Source organism: Neofelis nebulosa, chromosome X, assembly GCF_028018385.1.
Source record: "Neofelis nebulosa isolate mNeoNeb1 chromosome X, mNeoNeb1.pri, whole genome shotgun sequence".
Taxonomy (NCBI): domain Eukaryota; kingdom Metazoa; phylum Chordata; class Mammalia; order Carnivora; family Felidae; genus Neofelis; species Neofelis nebulosa.
The window spans coordinates 101,477,916-101,498,867 of NC_080800.1; the positions used below are offsets into that span (position 1 = coordinate 101,477,916).

Consider the following 20,952-nt stretch of genomic DNA (forward strand, 5'->3'; position numbering starts at 1 on the left):
AGAAAGAAATTACGGTATTCCACCACAGTGCTCTTGACGAAGAATTAGTTAACTTACAGTTTTAAAAGTTCAACGTACTGCAAATTCAAAGATTCCATGAAATTAGATGACTTTAGAATTAAAATTAAATATGGAGCAAGGAATGGCTACCCTGAGTCTTCAAGAAGGCTACACCCACGATTTTGTGCTGCAGTTGAATGCCTGGGGTTTCTCTTTGCTGGGTGGTAGGATTGGATGCCACATCTGCTTTTATCGTAACGCAAGGTTCAACTTGTTGGGAACCCAATGGGTATAAACAAACCTCCAAGGGAAGATACAACAGAAGCTGCATGCTCACTGAATATACACAACTACAGGAGAACTGATCACCAAGGAGACTTTAAAATGGAACTCCTTTCAAGACTCCTTCTTAGAAGGCACACATCGGTATGATGCTCATCAAGAAGCTTGATGAATTCAGAGGTATCTTGTTTATCCTGTATCATCCAGGAAGTCTTCACTGCTATATATTCTTCAATATTTATGCTGAAAAATAGGCTTCATTCTGCCGAAAAGATTCATTTGCTTGTAGCTACCATTGCGCTCCAAAAATGACTGCTTAAAGCAGTGAGGCACTTCTGGGTAAAATTTCTCTTGCACTTTGAAACACTACAAAATTAGTGCTAGGTCCTTGAAGTTTTAATATTTTTATAATAAAAATACTCAATAGGAAAAAATATCAGTCCACCAATATGTAAAAAATTCATTTTCTAATGCAATATAAAACCTCCAGTGGCTCCAGTGAATACTTGGCACAAGACTTGAAGGAAGTCAGGACACGTATTCCAACCAGGTGAGCCTAACATGGACGCTGCCTTCCTCAGGCTATACTAACCTTTACTGTTGAGGAATGCGATGGAGAAGGGTGGGTATCAATTTTGCGGCGTTTTTGTTCTGTTAGCACAAAAAGAAAAATGGTCACAGTAAGATTTCTACTTTTTTTCCAACCACTGAAGAAAAATCACCAACTTTTAAGGTCATCAAGTATTAGTTCCCCCGAGTAAAGTCCCTAGATAACTTGCCAGAACAAGAAAACAAGAACTAACTATTACACATTAACAAGAACCAAAAGTAAACAAATGTAAAGAAAGGCAAACTTGCCCCTTTCAGGCTCTGCAACATCTGATCGGGGAACAGGTGACTTCAAGGACCCAGAAACTGGTGTTTTTTCTCCTCCTTTAGCATTTTCCTTTGATTTCATTTCCTTTGCTATATCTCTTTCTCTGGATGGCTCCTTCTCTCTTTCCTTTTCTTGAGTCGATTTTGATTCTATGCTGGGGACAGTGGTTTTGAATTTCTCATCTTTAGCTTTTTCTTCCTTCTTGAATTTTTCTTTCTCTTTGTCAGACTTAGGTGTTCTTTCCTTCGTCTCTCTTGCTTTTTCATCTTTATTTGGCCGCTCTTCCTTCGGTTTTTCTTTACCATCTTTACCAAGTACCCTGGCCTCTGGAGTAGTAGCTGGAGTCTTTTCTTTTTTCTCTTTTTCTTTCTCTTTCCCTTTTTCTTTGTCATTTTCTTTAACAGCTTTGCTGCTTAAGAATAAAAACATGAGATTTTAAGACAGTCAAGAAACACACTCCATGTTATATAAACCATGAAGGGTTTCCTATGGACTTCAAAAATAACAGAACTAAGAGTAGCCCTTTGAAAACTAAACGACTTTAAGACAAATAAAAAGGAAGTACTTCTTTATCCAATAAATAATAAATGACCAAATTCATGAACAGCATATTAAAAAGAATGATTAAACTGATGGCAGGCCGTTTTCTGTATATGTTCATAACCTCTGAGGATTACAAGGTTAGCCAAAACTTATCCCACAAACCAACCAAGGGTGCTACTATCAGGAACTGGATTACTTGGCTGGATGGATCCCTGGTCTAAATCAGTGTAGGCTTCTTTTATGTTAATTATCCTTACCCAGCATGCCCATAGCAAGTACTCAATCCTAAAAGGTTTTTCTTTTAATTTTTTTTAATGTTTATTTATTGGGGGGGGGGGGGGGGGTGGGGAGGGAGAGAGCACAAGCGGGGGAAAGGCAGAGCGAGAGAGAGACACAGAATCCAAAGCAGGCTCCAGGCTCTGAGCTGTCAGCACAGAGCCTGATGCAGGGCTCAAACTCACAAACTACGAGATCATGACCTGAGCTGAAGTCAGACCCTTAACAGACTGAGCCACCCAGGCATCCCAATACTAAAATGTTTTTTTTTTTTAACTTCACTACCTACCTTCACCTGCGTAACTCAGCAGGGGAAACAGTGTCAGTCTTGGCATTATAGAAAACATATGGAGGATGGTTACGCACATCATCAAATTAGGGGTACTTAAAAAATTCAAAAGTCCAACATAAATGACTTTCATAGTATTCAACTACCACCCTCTTTCATTCATGGCTAATGAGATTAATCATGTAAGAATTCAGAACTGTGACATACAGCACAGCATTCCTACCTGTTAGAGCCACTGTTTCCATTGCTTGAATTCCCTTTTGGTGTGGCACTAGAAGCTTTATTAACAGCTTTCACACCACACTGAGATCTCTCCCTTGATTTATCTGAAAAAAAGGTAAGGTTTTATTTGACAAGTCCCTAATTGTAAATAAAGTACAATTTCACAGCAAAATGATTAGAGATGAATTCTAATTCATTCTTTCTAAAGAAACAAAGGGCTAATTACTTCTTGATAGTCTTGATAGTTACATACTCCTACCTAGGGAATAAAAAATAATACTAAGCCAGCATTTTACTTGTCACGTGATATAAAACACCTTAGTTTGTTCAAACGAAATGTATCACTTATAAACTTCTACAAATAAGCATACCAGTCTCCTCAGTACTGCTTTCGTCCGATTTGGATGCACTTCCTATCGACGAAGAAGAAGGCCCACCACCAGGCCCATTTTGTACACTGGCAACTGCATTCCTCGGAGGGGGGTCTTTGTGATGAAACTCATTTTCAGGTATCATGTATGACTTTCTACTTTTCAACTGCCCAGAGTAGCTGAAAGTCGCACAAAGTGTTTAAATATACAAATACAAATCAAAAAGCACAAACATGGAGTTTAAAAGAATAAAATTAGCAAATTATTCACCCTACTTGGTGCCAGAGAATAAAAAATATTAATTTTCAGTAAGTTCCTGAAGGTCTTTAGAGAGAGCCCCAGATGCTTTCTTAAAAATAAAAATGTAAACTGATCCTCAAACTGTCTTTTTTTCACTACTGAAGATCCAAATATCAACTGATGATAAAATTACATTTCCTCCAAACCAAGACATACTATATATGACTTTTGAAATTATCATCCAGTATAGACCGGAAGCTGATAATCAGAAGTGACAACTCTCACCAGCCTGTGGGAACATGATCGCATAATCTCCCATAATCTCCTGAAGTAAGGCAGAAGATAAACTTCAACACTGTAAAACATTTTAAAGTCTTCAGAATCCTTCTGTCATCTAGTCTCATAAATCACATTAAAGTATAATTGTGTTACCCCATAGCCAATGCATATAGATCTGGCCTCTTCTCTTTTTCTTCTTGGCAGATTTTATGCACTCTTCTTTCCAAAGCCTGACCCAGATTCAAAACTTTTGGGTACCAAGGAAGTATTTTAGTTAGCACAATCAAAATATTCCTGATGTGAGTATATTCGCCTGTTTCAAGGCAATGCACCGATGCCTACAACAAACATTTTAAGACCTATTATTATGAAAATATTAAGTATAAAGAGAAAAAAAAACCACCTTCAAGAAACACAATTTTTTTTTTTACCTTGGTTAGTTTGTAATGCCATTTATGCACAACATGTCGAAAATTTTCATAGTCTAATTGATCAGCTTTATTTCCACCATCAAATCCAGTTGCTCGTAATATAGTAAGGAATCCTGGATAATTTCCACATTCCTTAAAAAAAAAAAAAAAAAAAAAAACAGGCTGTTAAAGAAAAATTCTGCCCCCAAAATAGCGGGAACTGAAAACTTAAGAGGACTAGTTTAATGATTCCATGCAAAAACAAGATCTGAATGATAGGTAGTTTTCACAAAAATGTTAAGCTTATTTGATAGTATTAATTTGGCATGTCAGTTCGAGATATGACTTTTTTAAACAGAACTTTTTAATAATGAATGAATTATGCTTAAATTTTAAAAACTGTTTTACAACTCAATCTTAAACTCACAAAACTGAACAACCTAAAGATTACTGCGAGTGGTTGTTATACACAGGGGTAAAATGTTAGGGTGTTTATTAGCCATACCTTTTCATATGTGGCGCGATCACTGTGCCACCTGGTCACAGTCTCTAACATGCAGCAAAGAAATCGCCCATATCGACTAGCTTCATTTTCAGTACAGCTTGCAACTGTGTAAATTATATCAGAGAAAACCTACAGGAAAAATGTTTGAAAAATAAAAACAAGTCAATGTCAAAATTAGTCCAAAATGTTAAAAGGTTGTGTTACAGCAAATCATAATAAGCTAAACAGGTTAGTTTATATATCTTCCCCTTTTATATTCACAATTCCAGAAACCTTTAAAGATTTTTGGCTTTTGTGAGGAAATGGCACATTCATAAAGCAACAGCAACAACAAACTTTTATTTTAAAAAGCTGATATACAATGACAGAGGAAAAAACTGTAATTATTATTACAACATAACTTCTTCAACAAAGACTTAGCCATAGATATTACTGGGGTTAAGGGGACAGTAAGCAGAGGCGAGGTTCATAGAAACTAGAAAAAGGCAGCTGACATGCTGTGACACAGGTTACATTTTTAAACCATAAATGCAGTAATTTATTAAGAAAAAAGCCAGATGCAAAATTACATAAATGTGACCATACTGAAAAGCATCCCTGCTTTTATGTGTGTGCAAAGGTGTAAGCCGTTTTGTTGTTTTTTGAGGGGGTGAAGGTTAAGAACGAAGAAGAGAGTTCTACCTATTATTGACAAACGTATAAACCCATATTATGAGTTAACAGATTAACTAGGGGTGCTTATTACGTGTCAGGCACTATTCAAAGAGCTTGTGTGTAGTGACTCATTTAATCCTCACAATAATGTTCTGAAACAAGTACTATTACCCCATTTTACAGTAAGAAAACTGAGGCACAGAGAGGTTAAAAAAAACTTGCCAAAGATCATATAGCTAGAAAGTAGCAGAGCTAGGATTCAAGTTCAGGCACTTGGCTCTTGAGTTCATGCTTTTAACCACACACACAATAAATACCTCTATAGCTGATCATGTTTAGCTATCTTTGTGTGAGACTTTTTTTTTTTTAAAGGTTGCAATAAAAGGAACTTACTCGATCATAGCAAAGAAGTGTGGAAAAATTTGGAGTTTTCTGTTGATGTACCAATTCAACAAAACGAGCACAGTAAACAGCATCAATTGCTGAAAAAATACATCGAGGAAATATACACAGCTGTAGAAATTTTGTGATGGTCTCATTTTTGGTAGATTCTAAAAATAAGGGAAGAATATATTAAGTGGTAAACTTCTTCCTCAAGTGCCTCAAGGCCACTAAACATGACAACATATTAATTTTAGTGTAGAGAATGCTATAAAAAAACCACAAACTCTATAGTTTGTAACCAAAAGGTCATGCCTGGGATAAGACTTTCATTTTCACTCTGTGGACATTTTTCTATCTATAATTTCTCCAGAAATATGATTTCATCCAGAAAGGTTGAAGGATAAGCTGCCAATATTGTAGTTTATAATTACTTTCACCAGCAAACTAAATCAGTTCCTTCAGCGAACATGTGAGGTCGACTCTGCATTAATGAATCACCCAAGAACGGGATAGTGAACACTGAGTTGAAATACAAACATAACACACTTCAACACCTCTGAAGTCATAGAGGTTTGCTTTTGTAGTTTAGCAGGAGCAGGAATTTAACAAGTCCAACCACTCACTTGCTAAAAGCCAGTTGTCCTTCTCCAGTTTCAGTCTCTGTAGAACTCGCTGTACATGTTCCATCTGTTTCTTTTCTTCTTCAAGAAGCTTGTCCTGAAGGGCAGTACAACGCTCCTTCTCCTTTTTCTTTTTATTTGGAGGCTACAATGTAGAAGTTAGATACTTTTCTAACTACAGGAACATTACCTCCCTCTCTTTGAATTAAAAAATTCAAAAAGAGATAAATGCTGACACTTCATCTTCATTACTTCACAGGGGTATCGAGGAGTCCACCTGAGTGTGCTTTCACCACCATTCACCACCATTCACCAAATCCAAACTGTCGTCTTCCCATCAAAACAGGCTACCTTTCCAGCACTGGTACTTCTAGTCTGTGGCAGGGAGTCATCTTTGACTCTTCCTTCTTCACTCCAGCATCCCAAATGCTTATAAAGTCTCATGCATTCCCAATCCCTCAGTACTTCACAATGAATTGCCCAAAGTGCCACCTACCTGGTCTCCAGCCTAACACCAGCCCCTTCGCCCTAACAAACGCATCCTTCATACCACTGTCAAGAGTGCTTTTTCCAAAGTACCATTTTTACCATTATCACTTCCCTGCTGAGGAATCTAATACAGCCCTCCTTTTTATTAGTCTTCTTTCCTAACTTCCACTGCTCTACATAATCTGGCCCCATCCTAACCATTCGAATTGATCACTAAGCCCGTTCACTAGAATAAAAGTGGTCTCTTTAAACCTTAAATTACTTCGCACCTTTGCTGGAGCTCTCAAGTGGCCAATCTGCCTCCCTATTTCCAAACCTAATCCATCTTCAAAGCCTACCCAGCTTAAGACTCACCTCTTTCACAAAGCCTTCTGCTAAAAGAGTTCTCCTTTTGGGAACTCCTACTGCTCTTGTAATTGGAGTCACACAGATCATTTTAAGTTGCTAACATAGTCTTCGGTAAAAAAAAAAAAAAAAAAAAAAAAAAAAAAAAAAAAGGCAAACTCATAATACCTTTTGTATGATCATAACCTCCATGTATTCACCAAGCCCCTGCCCCCTCCCACTGAGAGGTCACCACTAACTCACTTAGAAAATATTATATAGCAGTAAGATCATAGCTTTAAGGAACTTGAGTTAATACAAAGTATGGGTAATGTTGAATTAATACCATGAAATTATTGTACCTGGGCTACTAGAACAAAAACCTACCATTTCCTGATTGTCATCAATTGCTTTCATCTGGACTTTAAGTTTATTGACTTCCCGTTCATAGCTGGTGTGTGGAACTGCAAGGTCATACATTGTCAATGACCAGAATGTGGCATAGAATTGAGGGCTGATGTCATCCCAGACTTTGGAAACATGTAAGGAGACCACTGCTTCATGGACAGGAGCCATCACCATTTCACACGATGTAATGTACTTGTGAACTTTATGTTGCTGTTTACTTCCTTTTTCTGATTTTTTAAGTTCATCATACTTCGACTGGAGATAAAATGTAAAAACAAACACAACACAATTTATAGCATTGACTTTCAAAGTATAAGAACCTATGCTCCCTTCTCAAGAATCAGAAGATGACCAGTCCAAACATTCTGATTTCTTACCAACATTTATTTTAAGATAAATCATCCCTGGAAGCTGTTCCAATCTTGTGTGCTCACTAGGAGCTTTTCAGCAGATTCTTATTAAACCTGACCTGTTAAGTAAAATAGCGTATGTGTGCCCACTCCACCATCCATGATCACCCACCCTACTCTCTCTTACTACTATATCAAAGACTGAACATGTAGGTTTTCCATTCCTGCTTTTAAGATCTTCAAGGGAACCCAGTAAATGGTCTTAACACCAGTAAAGAGGCAGAATGGAACTAGTAATAGCTAACCAGCACAGAATGTTTTATCACTACACATAGCCCCTACTGGCCGTTACAATTTGTCAATTAAGAATCTCGATCAACATTAAGAAAGGGTATGAGAGGGGCGCCTGGGTGGCTCGGTCGGTTAAGCGTCCAACTTCGGCTCAGGTCATGATCTCACGGTCTGTGAGTTCGAGCCCCGCGTCGGGCTCTGGGCTGACAGCTCAGAGCCAGGAGCCTGTTTCAGATTCTGTGTCTCCCTCTCTCTCTGCCCCTCCCCTGTTCACGCTCTGTCTCTCTCTGTCTCAAAAATAAATAAACGTTAAAAAAAAATTTAAAAAAAAAAAAAAAAAAAAAAAGAAAGGGTATGAGAAAGTTACTATAAGACTGCCAAGTAGGGTGCCTAAGTGTTCAGGTTTGGCAGTGAACGAGGGGATTCCCAGGATGCAAGAGTACCGTGCCAAAACTGGCAGTCCCAAGCAAACCAGGACGAGCTGGTCGCCCTGCTGGTAAGCTAAATAAGACTTTCTATGAAGGGATATGGTAGATTAGAGTTTAAAGCATGTGGGAACTGGCTCTGCAGCTTTTTTTAGGCCTGACTGGTTTATCCTAATTTTGGAGGAGGGTCAGAGGAAGGCCATACTCTTAATGGTAGGAGGAAAAGAAGCTGTTAGTACAATGGGAGGAACTACATATCAGTTCATAGGGTATAATACCAAAGGTCAAAAAAATAAGAAGAAGAATACAAAGTGTTGTTGCTACTGTCTCCTATCCTTCCGTCTCTTTAGGATGAAAATTTTGTTGGGATGAGGCATCATCCCTGAAGATGAACCTAACAGGAGATCTAAAACTCACTTCTTCTTTATGTTAAATAAAGAAGCATTTAAATCATCACAGTTTGTGCTGAACATGGAACCCAGAACCAGAAGGTCAGACATCAAAGGCTCCACTTCCAGGGCTGGACTGTGGATGGTAAGAGGCTCGGCTCCTTACAGTCCCACTGTCTTCCCTCCGGAGTGCCTCTCTACCCCAGGCTAACCGGACGGAAGACATACCAAGTACTTGGTTCCAGAGGGTAACTTAAGCAGCATCTTACAATTATGAGAATTACAATCAGAGAATCTTACAATTATTCTATAGGTGGAAGATTTACCTCCTGTTACCCCATTTTAGAGAACTACACAGGTGACAAAATTACAAAGAACATTACTTTTGAGAGAGAAGCCCCAATTACATCATAGACCCGAGAGAATAGCCAGGATAAGGAAGGGTCTTTCACCTCTGAGGCCAGGTCCTGTTGATGGTGACTAATATGAACCTATGTGAGGCGGAATGACATCTGCTGAGGTTCTAACAAAACGTAGGATAATCAGCGCTAAAACTATCTGTACAAGATAGCTTGGCTACCTGATTTGGGCAAGATCTAGAACATGAACTGGGGGAAAGCCTTTCTTTCATAACTGTGTTGCAAGGTGGGTCTCAACAATTAAAACTGAAAATTAAGTTATAGGCATGAGGGGGCAATGATGTGGTATGACAGCCCCCGTCTCCCCAGTCGTCTCGTTCTGAATATCACTACTATTGCTAGGCACCCACCTAGTCCCTATCTAGTTAAAAAGGAAAAAAAAAAAAAAAAAGGCTTGATGAGAAAAGACAGCTGTACTTCATATTTAACTAGGATGAAGATTTCCTCATCTGAAGTCAGTATAACTCCCTCTTCAAGCTTACACCTTCAGTCAAATAAAGAGGCATAACAGCTCTACATCTCAAGTCACTTGGGGCACTAAATCCATGACTAGAACTGATATCCACAGTTATTGCTATACTTCTAACGACTGTTGAAAAAGCTCCTGTTGGCCCAGTAACCTGAACAGTGTTTGGTCGGCTAAATCACTCCCATGAGGGCCCGATGGTAGTCCATTTACGGAAGGGACCCAGCAGTCCCCCAACGTTCACACCCTCTCCTCGAAGTTTCTTCAAGGGAGGTCCTCACCCAAGAAGCAAACGCAAGGCTCCTCTACGGAAATCTGGATGTCCATCTAGCGCAACCAAAGTTTCCAAAGAACTCCCTTTCCAATGTGGTCTGTCAGTAACAGACTTATCCCTGACTTGGCTGTACTGTCACCTCTATATGGCCCTTTGTTTTCTTCTGCAACCCTGACGGGGAAATGACATTTCTCAGTTTAGAATTTGTATCTCTTAAATGACAAAGACATAATATTTTACACAGGCTACAGAAGAGGTAGCTATTGGTAGGAATGACCTGCTCCATTTTCTGACCTGGAAAAGTTCAGCCAACCTCAGGCAAGCAGGTGTTCCTGTTTGCTAGGGTTCAATATCGCTGATTAGTGTGTTCACTTCTCAGTATAGCACAGGGCAGGTCAGAATTCCTGAGATGAAGCAATTCTCCCACCTCAGTCCTTCAAGAAATCAGGTCCCCTGGTGCATAGCTGAGACTGACCTACTGCAGGATGGGGCAACAACACAAGACATAACTATGCAAAAAGAGCATACAATTTCCTGGATTGAGAGATTCTAAAGGGAAAAAAGAGGCCTAATCCTACCCCTTGTCCCCCTTTCCCTTCAGAGAAGATAGCAGAAATGGCAACAGTATTGTTGCATAATGCTGAAAGTGATAATTAAATCAATTAACAGTTGTTAGAGGGAAGTGTGACACCGCACCAGTTGATATGTAAACACTAACAGCTGATGGTTGATTAAATGATCAATTAGACCCCAAATTTCTCAGCATCTTTTCTCCACACCTATACTACACAATTCTGTGTTTCTACTGGGAACAAAGAAGGATCCTAGTTTAAAAGAAAGGACAGAGATCTTCCCCAAAATCTGGAGTGAAAAGCCTTACCCAGTACAGACAACAACAAATAAACAGAAGGGCCAGAATTCAAGCCTACGCAAAGATGAAGACTACACTGGGGCTCCAGTCAGAGTGGAGAAGTACCACGGTTTCCAAACAGAGGGCTGACCATGGTCCGAAGGGAAAGGAAAAGCCCATTCCCCTTCCAGGTCACTGCTTTGCAGGCAAGAGTCCAGGTGGCAGAGAGAGAAAAGGAGGGAGGGCAGTGTCCTCTTCCCCCAACATCCTTACAGTCGCTAGTGGGATACTCTGCTTGGGAAGGCTCTGGTTTGCTTTTGTCGTTTTTTCTTTTTAGTCGTCTCATTTAGAGGGGAGAGAAAGAAAACAAGAACCATGAATGTCCCTTTCTGAGAAGTTACACAGCACAAACTACAAGAGTTTTTAGAGTGTTTGGGGTGGTTAAGTCTTTCTGTCAGTCTCTTTATTTCTCTCAAGGCAGTACGAACAGCAAGTCAACCATCTGACAGGGATATTGTCAACTGAAGAAATAGTACCCTCTGTATTCCATGGGAGTATTCCGCAGAATGACATTACCATATTTTCCTGCATCAGAATCAACCAGTGCTTATTAAAAAACAAAAACAAAACAAATTCCCAGGTACTATGCAAGTCACTAAATTAGAATCTGGGGACACAGGACGAGTTTCTAGGATGCTTCATTGGTGACGCTCATCTACACTAATGTTTGAGCACTATTGTTAGCTCTAAAGGGCCCATATGACATCAACCTGGACAACTGGGGGTACAGTAACAGTAAAATTATGGCACCAGTGAGACTTACATTTAGAGGGAGCATTTTCATCATACACCTCTCAGAGATGAACGTTAACAAAAGAATAACTCTCCAAGGGGCACCTGAGTGGCTCAGTTGGGTTGAGCATCTGACTCTTGGATTTGGCTCAGGTCATAATCTCATGGTTTATAGGATCGAGCCCAGCACTGGGCTCTGTGCTGACAGTGTGGAGCCTGTTTGGGATTTTCTCTCACCTCTCTCTCTGCCCCTCCCCCCTCTGTACTCAGTCTCTGTCTCTCTCAAAAGAAATAAACTTAAAAAAATGTCTCCAAGAGACATGTAATCTATATCTATTTCAAACTAAAACACATTTATAGTTAAGAACTACTTTGGAATCATTCTTGAATGGCAGCAAAGACACTTACACTTACCGAAATGTGGTGTGCATACATTGGCCTAGACAGGAAAAATGCTGCATCATGGGGTGTATGAAATTCGTTACAGAGCACATCAATTGAAGGCACTCGCTTTATATAATCTTCTGTGCTTAGATTAGATGCTAAAAACCCACCAAACTGCACCAGGGTATCATGACACTAAATTTAAAAAATAAGACAAAAAACACAAATGTGCTACCACTTTACACAACCGACATAAACATTTTCCAAAATGATTACGATATGTCATTTTAACAATATTTTGATTAACAATAAAGAATTCAAATTTTACAACTTAGAAGAACTTTAAAGACAATCTATAAACATCATCATGTAATCATATTATCACAAAAGATACCAAGGCCCTGAAAAGTTCATCAATCTAAGGCTTTAATGTTCAACCAGGTCTCAAGTTCCAAGCTATTATTTCATCACTTTTAGTAGAATATACTTCCCCTACATCACATAAAACAACGGTTTTACGTATACAGAATTTCCCTGCCCTTAAAAAAGGAAAACTTCATTTATAAAATATATGTGATCTCTTTTTTTCCCTTGTAATACAGTTGGTGGTAAACACATCTTGTAGGCTAATCACAGGTTTTGGTGCCTAATATTTACAGAAATATTTTATAAACATCACATCTACTTTGTTCTGACTGAATTTCCAGATTTCCAGAGATCGGGAAAAGATATGAGAGCAAATAACTTGAAGTTAACTACTTAAATTGAAAATCTTATACATATGATTACATTTCCTAGAGCCTTCTCTTAAATACCATAATTTGCACAGAAATACGCCCTAGTTCAAGAATGCCTATTTTACATTAGAGCTGTTTCACACTCATATGATGTGCAAATGACATTTTAAAAATTATATCGCATTCTGGGGCGTCTGGGTGGCTCAGTCAGTTATGCATCTGACTCTTGATTTTGGCTCAGGTCATGATCTCACAGTTCCTGAGACTGAGCCCTGCGTTGGGCTCTGTGCTGACAGCGCAGAGCCTGCTTAGGGTTCTCTCTCCCTCTCTCTTTGTCTGTCCCCTGCGCGTGCTCTCTCTCAAAATAAACATTTAAAAACAAAAAATAAATAAATAAATGAAAATTATACCACATTCCATATTTTCCACTATCAGGATGAAAAAGAAATCCACACAAGCACAAAAGCCACTTTAACTTGCCTGATCATAGAGTTTTCCCACAAGTTTCAAATGTTTCTCTCCACCTTCCTGGAAGATTACCCCATTCCTCTGCTGAGCCATAAGCAAACAGAGAGGAAGAGCAAGATCATGGTCCAATAGTGCATCTTTTAATCTCTGGGAGGATTTTTTAGTGTTTCTGATCTGGCCAAAATAACCACCCTGCACAAGAGAAGACATAAATTTACCAGCGCATAGTATGTAACACATGCTATCTGATTTAAAAAAGACACAGAAGAGGATCAGTTACAATCCTGAAGATTAAAAACTTATTCTACGTTCCTTTCCTCTCTTCACAAATTTATTTTAGTGACACAATTGCTGATTACAGTCGCCAGTTTAAAGATTCAACAACAGAGTGATGATGTTCAGATTAACACCAGTTAGGATATCAAGGACCACAGAACACTTGGTATTTACTTCCCTTACAGACGCACTGCTGTCTTTTATACTTTGTTTCAGCTGTTTGAAAGGGCTTAAATAACTAGTAGATCACAGTTTTCAAAAGGGAGATGAGGACAGTCACGAGAGGAGGGTTGTGCATGGCTTTGACATTTGGCTTCATGTACTTACGCGTTGTTTGGATTCTTTAGTATGAGCATGCATCTATTTTGAACTTAAAAAGTCCATAAAAAAACTAGCAACTCTCACCTCAGCTTTTAGTTGCTCTCCACCAGTCATGGCCTCTAGTTGCTCCATCGTCATTTCCTCTGTTATTTCTATTCCTGCCATTTTTTGTACCACTTCTTTCAATATAAGCAGGTCAAAACTATTTGGAAAAAATAAGAAACAGTCTAGAGTTGAAACTTCAAACATAAAAGTTACAATATATTATAATTAACATGCTGAGAATCCCTAAATTGCTTGTATGTAAATATGGAGCGGAAAGGGGCTAATGTGGTTTTTAAGGAAAAACTGCATTCCTGGAACTATACTGAACAATATTTGAGACATGTAATATGTTTGCTTTAACATTTTCCTGGGAATAATTTCAAACATACAGACAGTACGTAAAGATAAAAAATAGCACAAAGCACTGCCATATACCCTTTACCCTGACTTCACCTATTAACATTTGGACTCCTGTTCTCTTTATCGTTTGTGTTTTCTCTCCCTCTACACACACGCGCACACACGCACACACACAATTTTTTCAAACCATTTGAGAGTAACTTACTTAGTAAGTAACATCACTTTTAAGGGCACATTTTACCCCTAAAATTCCTAAGAATGTATTTCCAAGAATATAATTATTCTCTTACATAACCACAGCATAGTTATCAACTTTAGTAAATCTAACACTGATTCAATACTTTAATCTATAGTTCATCTTTTATTTTTTATCACTTGGCCCAAAAGCCCTTCATAGCATTTTTAAATGTTTTTTATTTATTTTTTAACTCAAGTATAATTAACATACAGTTTATGTCAGTTTTACTCATACAGTGATTCAACAATGCTATACATTACTCAGTGCTCATCATGGTAAGTGTACTCTTAATCCCCTTCACTTCTTCACAGCATTTTTTTATCCTCCAGTACAAGGTGGCCAATATATATATTTGACGGTATAGAGCCATCTCTCTAAACAATCACACACACTTGGAAGGAATGGAGGGAGTGAGGGATAGGAGAAAGAAAAAAAAGGAAGGGAACGAAGTTCCAAGTTGCAGTGTATGAGCCTAAGATGACAGCCTTAAAAACATTTGTTATTGTGCCAACAGTTACTCATTTTAATTCTCAAAGCTTAGGACTATCAATGGAAATAACAACATATGACTTTCAAGATCCTCTTTAATTAGTTAAGTAATGAAGATTAAGTGGAAACCTTCTTTCCTACAAAACAAATACAGACGTGTTCCCAAACGTAAAGCTAGACATACGCAAGACACAAGTTAAAAATAGATAAAAGGCAGTGTTTGAAGATTCTTATTGAGTGCTTACTCTCTCAACTTGTCTTGCCTTCCCTAAACATAGGTTTTGAAAACAAGAGAGCCCTCCGGGCAAATTAGTATGCAACAAGTACCAACGAAATATTTTAATTTTTCTTTAAACTATCTTTTAATTAAAAACTATATTCACAGTACAGAAAACTGAGCTATAGACTTAAAAATAACATTACATTCTCCTGGCCCATAGACACAGAAGAGTAAAATGTATAGGAATGGTGGACAGATGCACAGAGTGTGATGTGCTGATAAAATCCTAAAATCTAATTATTTTTTTCAGTGTTCTCTAATCCAAAATAAGAATCTGTCAAGAATTACTTAGGTAATACTTGTGTGGAACAGCAGATAGCTTTAAAACTTTTGTTTGCTTTCTACCAGAAAGTTTTCAGGAACAATTTCCAGTTCTTCGAGTCTAGTCCGTCTACTGCTGAGGAAGTTTAAGATACACACTAATTCCAACTCTAAGCAGTGATATGGGTCCAGAATAAAACAATAAAATTCAGTATTTATAAAGAAAAGAGAACGTTATCCAAAAGGTATGCAAGCTGTACGTAATCTCTGAAGTCCATATTTTTTTAAAAAATTGTTTCAAAAATACTATATACACCCTCAAAATAAACATGTTCCTACCATATGCTTAATGTAAAGTTCAATTACTGTCCAGCAGCATAATCAATAATGTAATATGTCTTGTCATAAGAAGATTTACAATATACCATATTAACTAACCACTTATTCAAGAGCCTAATAGGTAGTCAAAATGAATTGTCTTTTTAATGAATTATATATATGGCCAAATATTACATTTGTGTAAAAAAGTATTTATGTATGAAATTACAATTTCTTTTAATTAAAGAATTCCATATATATAAGTGAGCAACTATTCTACTTAAGCCTACAACCAACAGTTTTTCAGGACAATAGCAATCTCAATATCCCAATACCACCAGAAGTACTCTAATTACTGAATTTCATTTACATATAATTTGCTATGAATACCTTTTGCCTGCCTTTAGCTGATTAGCCACATATTGAAGAAGACCAGCAAGATCAATTGGATATTTACGAAAAACTGCACCACAGAAACTAGCCAGACCTATATGAAATAAAAAAATAGGGCTTTTAAAAAACAGTTCATAAAACAAAAAACAAAAACAAAAACAAAAAAAAAAAAACACAATATTAAGTGCCATTTCTCAACTAACTCAATCTCTAAAACAAAATGAGCTAGGAATACTTGTATTGCTGATGCCATTGAATGGAGTTTTAGAATTAATAACAGCTAATATTTCTTGAGCATACATATGCAAAGCACTGTACTAAGTACTTTAATGTTAATTATCTCATTTAATTTTTGCAATAATCATCTCAGGTTGTTATCAACCTATCAATAAGGAACATGTCACATAGTTGGTATGAGGTAGCACAATGATTCAAACCTATACGACCTGATTCCAGAGCCTGTTGGGCCACAACAATTAATCAGGCCACAACAAAATCTTGCAGATCACTCAGTAAATTTGAATGATCAACAAAACACCTGCCTCTCAAATGTTTGAGTCACACACAAAAAACCTCTTTTTATCTAGAAACATGCTACTAGTTGTGGAGAGGCAAGCAAACAGGTAAAGCATTGCCAGACCAAGAAGCAAACAAACGACCAATTTTTACCAATAGTCCTTATCACATCATGAGTAAGGAGAAAAACCCCAGTCAAGACAAGAAGAGGAGATCCCGGTAAAAATCAAGTGATCTGTAGCCTTTTCAACAATTATTTGCTGAGCATCTAAAGGATAATGGACAAAACACAAGTCCTGCCCTCAAGGAGCTTACAGTCTAATGAGGGATACAGAAAAGTGAACTGTCATAACTATGATGAGTAAAAGGTTCCATGGGAATACAGAAACAGAGCACCTAATTCTGACCTTTGGGTAGGAACATTAATAGGGAAAGCCTTCTGAAGAAAAGTGACCTCTAAGCTGAAATCTAATGAATAAGTAGAAGACGTGGTGGAGGAAATGAGGCTGCAGCATGGAAGGGTATTCCAAGTAGAGGCAATTAACACGTGCAAAAAAGGCCATGGAAAGTACCAGTTCAGTATTAATGGAACCTAGAACATTGGGGAGGGGCAAAAGATGAGGCTAATACACTGAGTAAGGACTTGATTCCAAAAGAACTTACTTACATGACTTAATCCAGATTTCAGACTTTAAAGGGCAATGGGGAGCTACTACAAGATTCAGCTATCAAACGTGATAGGTTGAAAGAAAAGGGAACTCACTGCTAGAAATCAAAAGCATAAGAAATTAAAAAAAAAAGTAGTGTTTTTTGTTAACAAACAAGTTTTTGTTCTTTTAAGATGACTGAAACGTCAGGATAGAGAGAAAAGACAATAGTTCCTTTAAGATTAATTCCACTGAAATAATAGAAGGGAATTTTCATCTCCCCAGGAATGCTTGCACAAATTCGATCATAGCCAATACTGGACTCTTGAGTTGGAAAATGAATAAGTACTATATGAACTTCCTTACGCAGCCAAAGACTTGGACGTCCAGCTTGAGAACAAGCCAAGTGGCTAAGTATTCTCAGCACCTCTTGACAAACAGGCTCTTAGCATGGGTAATAGAATATATAACATGGCAATTGCAACAGATGGAAATTTCATCCTTGGAAAAATAAAAATACTTACTCTGAAGCCAGCTTGAGATGGTTGTGTCGTCATGTTTCATTCTCTCCTTTTCCGGATTAGCTAAAGCTTCGATGATACAATCTTTCATACATTAAGGAAACATTTTAGGTCACTACAATCTCTAATAAAGCCCCTTAAAACAACAAAATACCACACCTTGGAAAACAATTGTTAGCTTCAAGTTATTATAAATCATTGAAAATTACACTCCATGTAGTACCAACTTTTCTTCTTTAGCCACTTTTCCATCTTTCAGCAAGCAAGACAGATTTCACCTGTATCACGATGTTTAGTAAACATAACATTGTTCTCTCCCTATATACAACATCGACACGTATACACAAACTCCTGGCTGGCCAACCTTCAGATCAGCCACCTGAATCAACCTCATATGCCTACTAATGGAACTTACAATGAAAAAAAATAATGAAACTAAAATGTTCACCATTAAGGTCTATGAAATGTGAAATCTATGTGTTAGTTCACTTGAAAGGATACAGGCCAAAACATCATAATTCAATGAAGTCAGGTATTTCAGTGAATCTACTACAGGTGTTATTAAGTTATCATACTTCTGTATTTGTGATAAGATCTGGAAGATAAGAGCAAAGAATAGATGGCACTAACTCATCAAAAGAGGCGTTCTGTGCTAAATTATGGCTATATTTGTTAAGAAACCATGCTTAAAAATAAAGTAGCTTCTATTTTGTATTTACATAAGATCTATTCCGTTTCTTTAGAAAATATTTTCATAAGCTACATTTTCCAATTAGGAAACAATTCCAGGAATAACTTGAATTTCGGAATGATAAATGCCAAATGTCTTTTAGAAATCTCTTTCTAAATATGAAAGTGCTATGCTTGAATGAAATGCTATTCAAATGTTTCTAACAACTAAAATCATATATAATGCATCTCTTTATTAATATTTCTCTAAATCAACATATGGTAAATAAGACAGTATTAGATTATTTATAACAGTAGCATTGTTATATATTACCAAAAAATTAGATCAATGTGTTAAATATATTCTATGCTGTTTTGGTTTTAGATTATATGATGTCTCGTTTACTAAAGATTTTTTTTCCCCTAAAACTACCATTTTTAAAACCTCATCATTCCATTTCCACTTGTCCTGATTTAAAGATAACAAAAAGAAATATCCCTTAAAACAATATTAACCTCAAAACATACATAATCAAACAAAATGGTTGGATTGCTGTGGCTCAATTTCCCAATTTGTCTTCCAGAAGGCTTCACATTTTCCTTGGTTAGACGCCTACAAGAGGAGAAAAAGGTGGCACGGATCATCTTAATTAAGTCATTTCCCTCACAATGTTGACAGCTTTGTTTTATCATAAAAACAAAAACAAAAGAAAAAACAGGTATTTCCCAAGTATCTAAAATGGATCTACGTAAACAACCAAATTCTTCATATACTTTACTGTAGGCCTTAGGCTATTTTGATTAGGCATTCTACCAAAGGACATTAAGATTTTATATTGATGCTTAACATTTGTAATATACACATTTCCATTTTACAGTAAGTCTAATAAGCAAAAACTCCTAATGTACTCTACGAGCACATAAAACTCTTGTAGCAAATCAGAATTATTTTAGATTTAGATGGGCTCATTTATCAGCTTAGGGATTAAAATACAAAATTTAGTGTAATGCAATGAATACCTCATACCATCTGTCTCAGTTACCCTAATAGAGTAATAGCTAATGCCGCATTCCTTGATATAGGAAGTTCTCTGGTTTTCATGTAAATAATTTTTGAAAGGAAACCATTTCTGAAAGATCAATTCTACTCCTTTTCTTCCTCTTTAATTCTTCCTCTGCTCAGTATTCTTTTACTAACATTCTGGAAAACTTACATCTATGAAATGCTTACAGTTCAAAATTATTACACAGCATCTTAAATTCTTCTAACATTACATAATACATCTACAAACTTAAAGGGGCACCTGGTGGCTCAGTGGTTAAGCAGCCGACTCTTGATTTCGGCTCAGGTCATGATCTCACGGTCCTGGGATCGAGCCCCATGTTGGGCCGTGTGCTGAGTGTGAAGACTGCTTTGGATTCTCTCTCTCCTCCCTCCTTCCCTCCCTCCCTCCCTCCCTCTCTCTCTCTCTCTCTGCCCCTCCCCTGTTTGTGCTCTCTCTCCTCTCTCTCAAAATAAATAAATAAACTTTAAAAACAAATCTAGGAACTTAAAAAGCTGACAACTCAAAGCTTTCTAGAATGAAAATACAATATGAAGAAGCAAATAATGAATTCAGTTGATAGTTCAAAGAATGAACAATTCTGGAAGTAACAAACTTAAGAAGTTTCTTATGACAAAACTGACCCATCAATCAAAATTATTTCATCATCAACTGCTTCCCTTTCCCATTCTCCATGGCCCAGTTTCCCTTTTCCCCCACAGAAGAGAGATCTATCAAGTTTTAAACTTTGGCTATACTCTGCTCCACCTTCAAACTTACTACCACCTGTCCTTACTTCTGAGCCTACTATTTCAAGTGGTCATCCTACTGCCAAAGCAAACCCTTCTTCTCTATACTTTTTATCCCATTCCCTTCTGCCTCCACCCTGGAGAGAAAAAAAATAAAAATAAAAATAAAAATAATAAAAGGAATAGATTCTTGATTTTGTCTCCCCTTCAAGCTACCACGCACGGCGTGTGGCATATGGAACACAATCGGTGAGCATTTGTGGAATGAATTACTGAATGCCTTACAGAAAATTCATTTTTTAAACAGTAATCAAAATTTGTGAAATTCTGCAAGTAATAAATTAATATGTTCCCTTCCCAACATACAAACTTCAATCAATACCAAAATCATATTGTTCAAGCCTGGTGAAATAGTTACAACTAACAAATACAACAAAAACCCAAGTACATTAAAAATTCTACACATATCCTTCTGTGGTAAATATTTTTATTAATCAATTCATTCTTATTAATGTCTTCTATGACAGGCAAAGAGCTAAGCACTAGGAATACAAGGATGAATAATAGCTCCTGCTCTCAAGCTTAGTCCAGTTGGGGAGACAGAGTCAACCTATTTTTTACATTTTACATTCTCTAACAAGTACAGCAAATTACAGAACAGTACTAATTATATGCTATCAATAGTACAAAAAGGGAGAACAGTATCTTTGTATTCACCTGTATACACATAAAAATATCTGGAAGAATAAATAAGAAAGTAAACAGTGGCTCCTTTTTTCCTTTTAGGAGGACTGAGTGGATGGGGGGT

The 20,952-nt window shown here is 37.2% G+C and overlaps 1 protein-coding gene across 16 annotated transcripts in view; it reads right to left on the minus strand.

Moving 5' to 3' along the window:
- THOC2 (THO complex subunit 2) overlaps positions 1 to 20,952 on the minus strand; it is a 114,615-nt gene that overhangs the window by 18,781 nt on the left and 74,882 nt on the right. For 10 of the 16 annotated variants that reach the window (XM_058713812.1, XM_058713811.1, XM_058713808.1 and 7 more), the window contains 17 exons: positions 18,869 to 18,965; positions 18,185 to 18,278; positions 17,687 to 17,767; positions 15,997 to 16,093; positions 13,700 to 13,817; positions 13,031 to 13,210; positions 11,844 to 12,008; positions 7,153 to 7,428; positions 5,956 to 6,097; positions 5,342 to 5,499; positions 4,295 to 4,423; positions 3,811 to 3,942; positions 3,533 to 3,717; positions 2,861 to 3,039; positions 2,491 to 2,593; positions 1,141 to 1,571; positions 875 to 933 (listed from right to left, as the gene is read on the minus strand). In XM_058713812.1, the coding sequence (XP_058569795.1) occupies positions 875 to 933; positions 1,141 to 1,571; positions 2,491 to 2,593; positions 2,861 to 3,039; positions 3,533 to 3,717; positions 3,811 to 3,942; positions 4,295 to 4,423; positions 5,342 to 5,499; positions 5,956 to 6,097; positions 7,153 to 7,428; positions 11,844 to 12,008; positions 13,031 to 13,210; positions 13,700 to 13,817; positions 15,997 to 16,093; positions 17,687 to 17,767; positions 18,185 to 18,278; positions 18,869 to 18,965 (2,626 nt within the window). The remainder of the gene's footprint in view (positions 1 to 874; positions 934 to 1,140; positions 1,572 to 2,490; positions 2,594 to 2,860; positions 3,040 to 3,532; positions 3,718 to 3,810; positions 3,943 to 4,294; positions 4,424 to 5,341; positions 5,500 to 5,955; positions 6,098 to 7,152; positions 7,429 to 11,843; positions 12,009 to 13,030; positions 13,211 to 13,699; positions 13,818 to 15,996; positions 16,094 to 17,686; positions 17,768 to 18,184; positions 18,279 to 18,868; positions 18,966 to 20,952) is intronic. The other 6 variants (XM_058713820.1, XM_058713817.1, XM_058713814.1 and 3 more) reach the window with 3 other exon arrangements.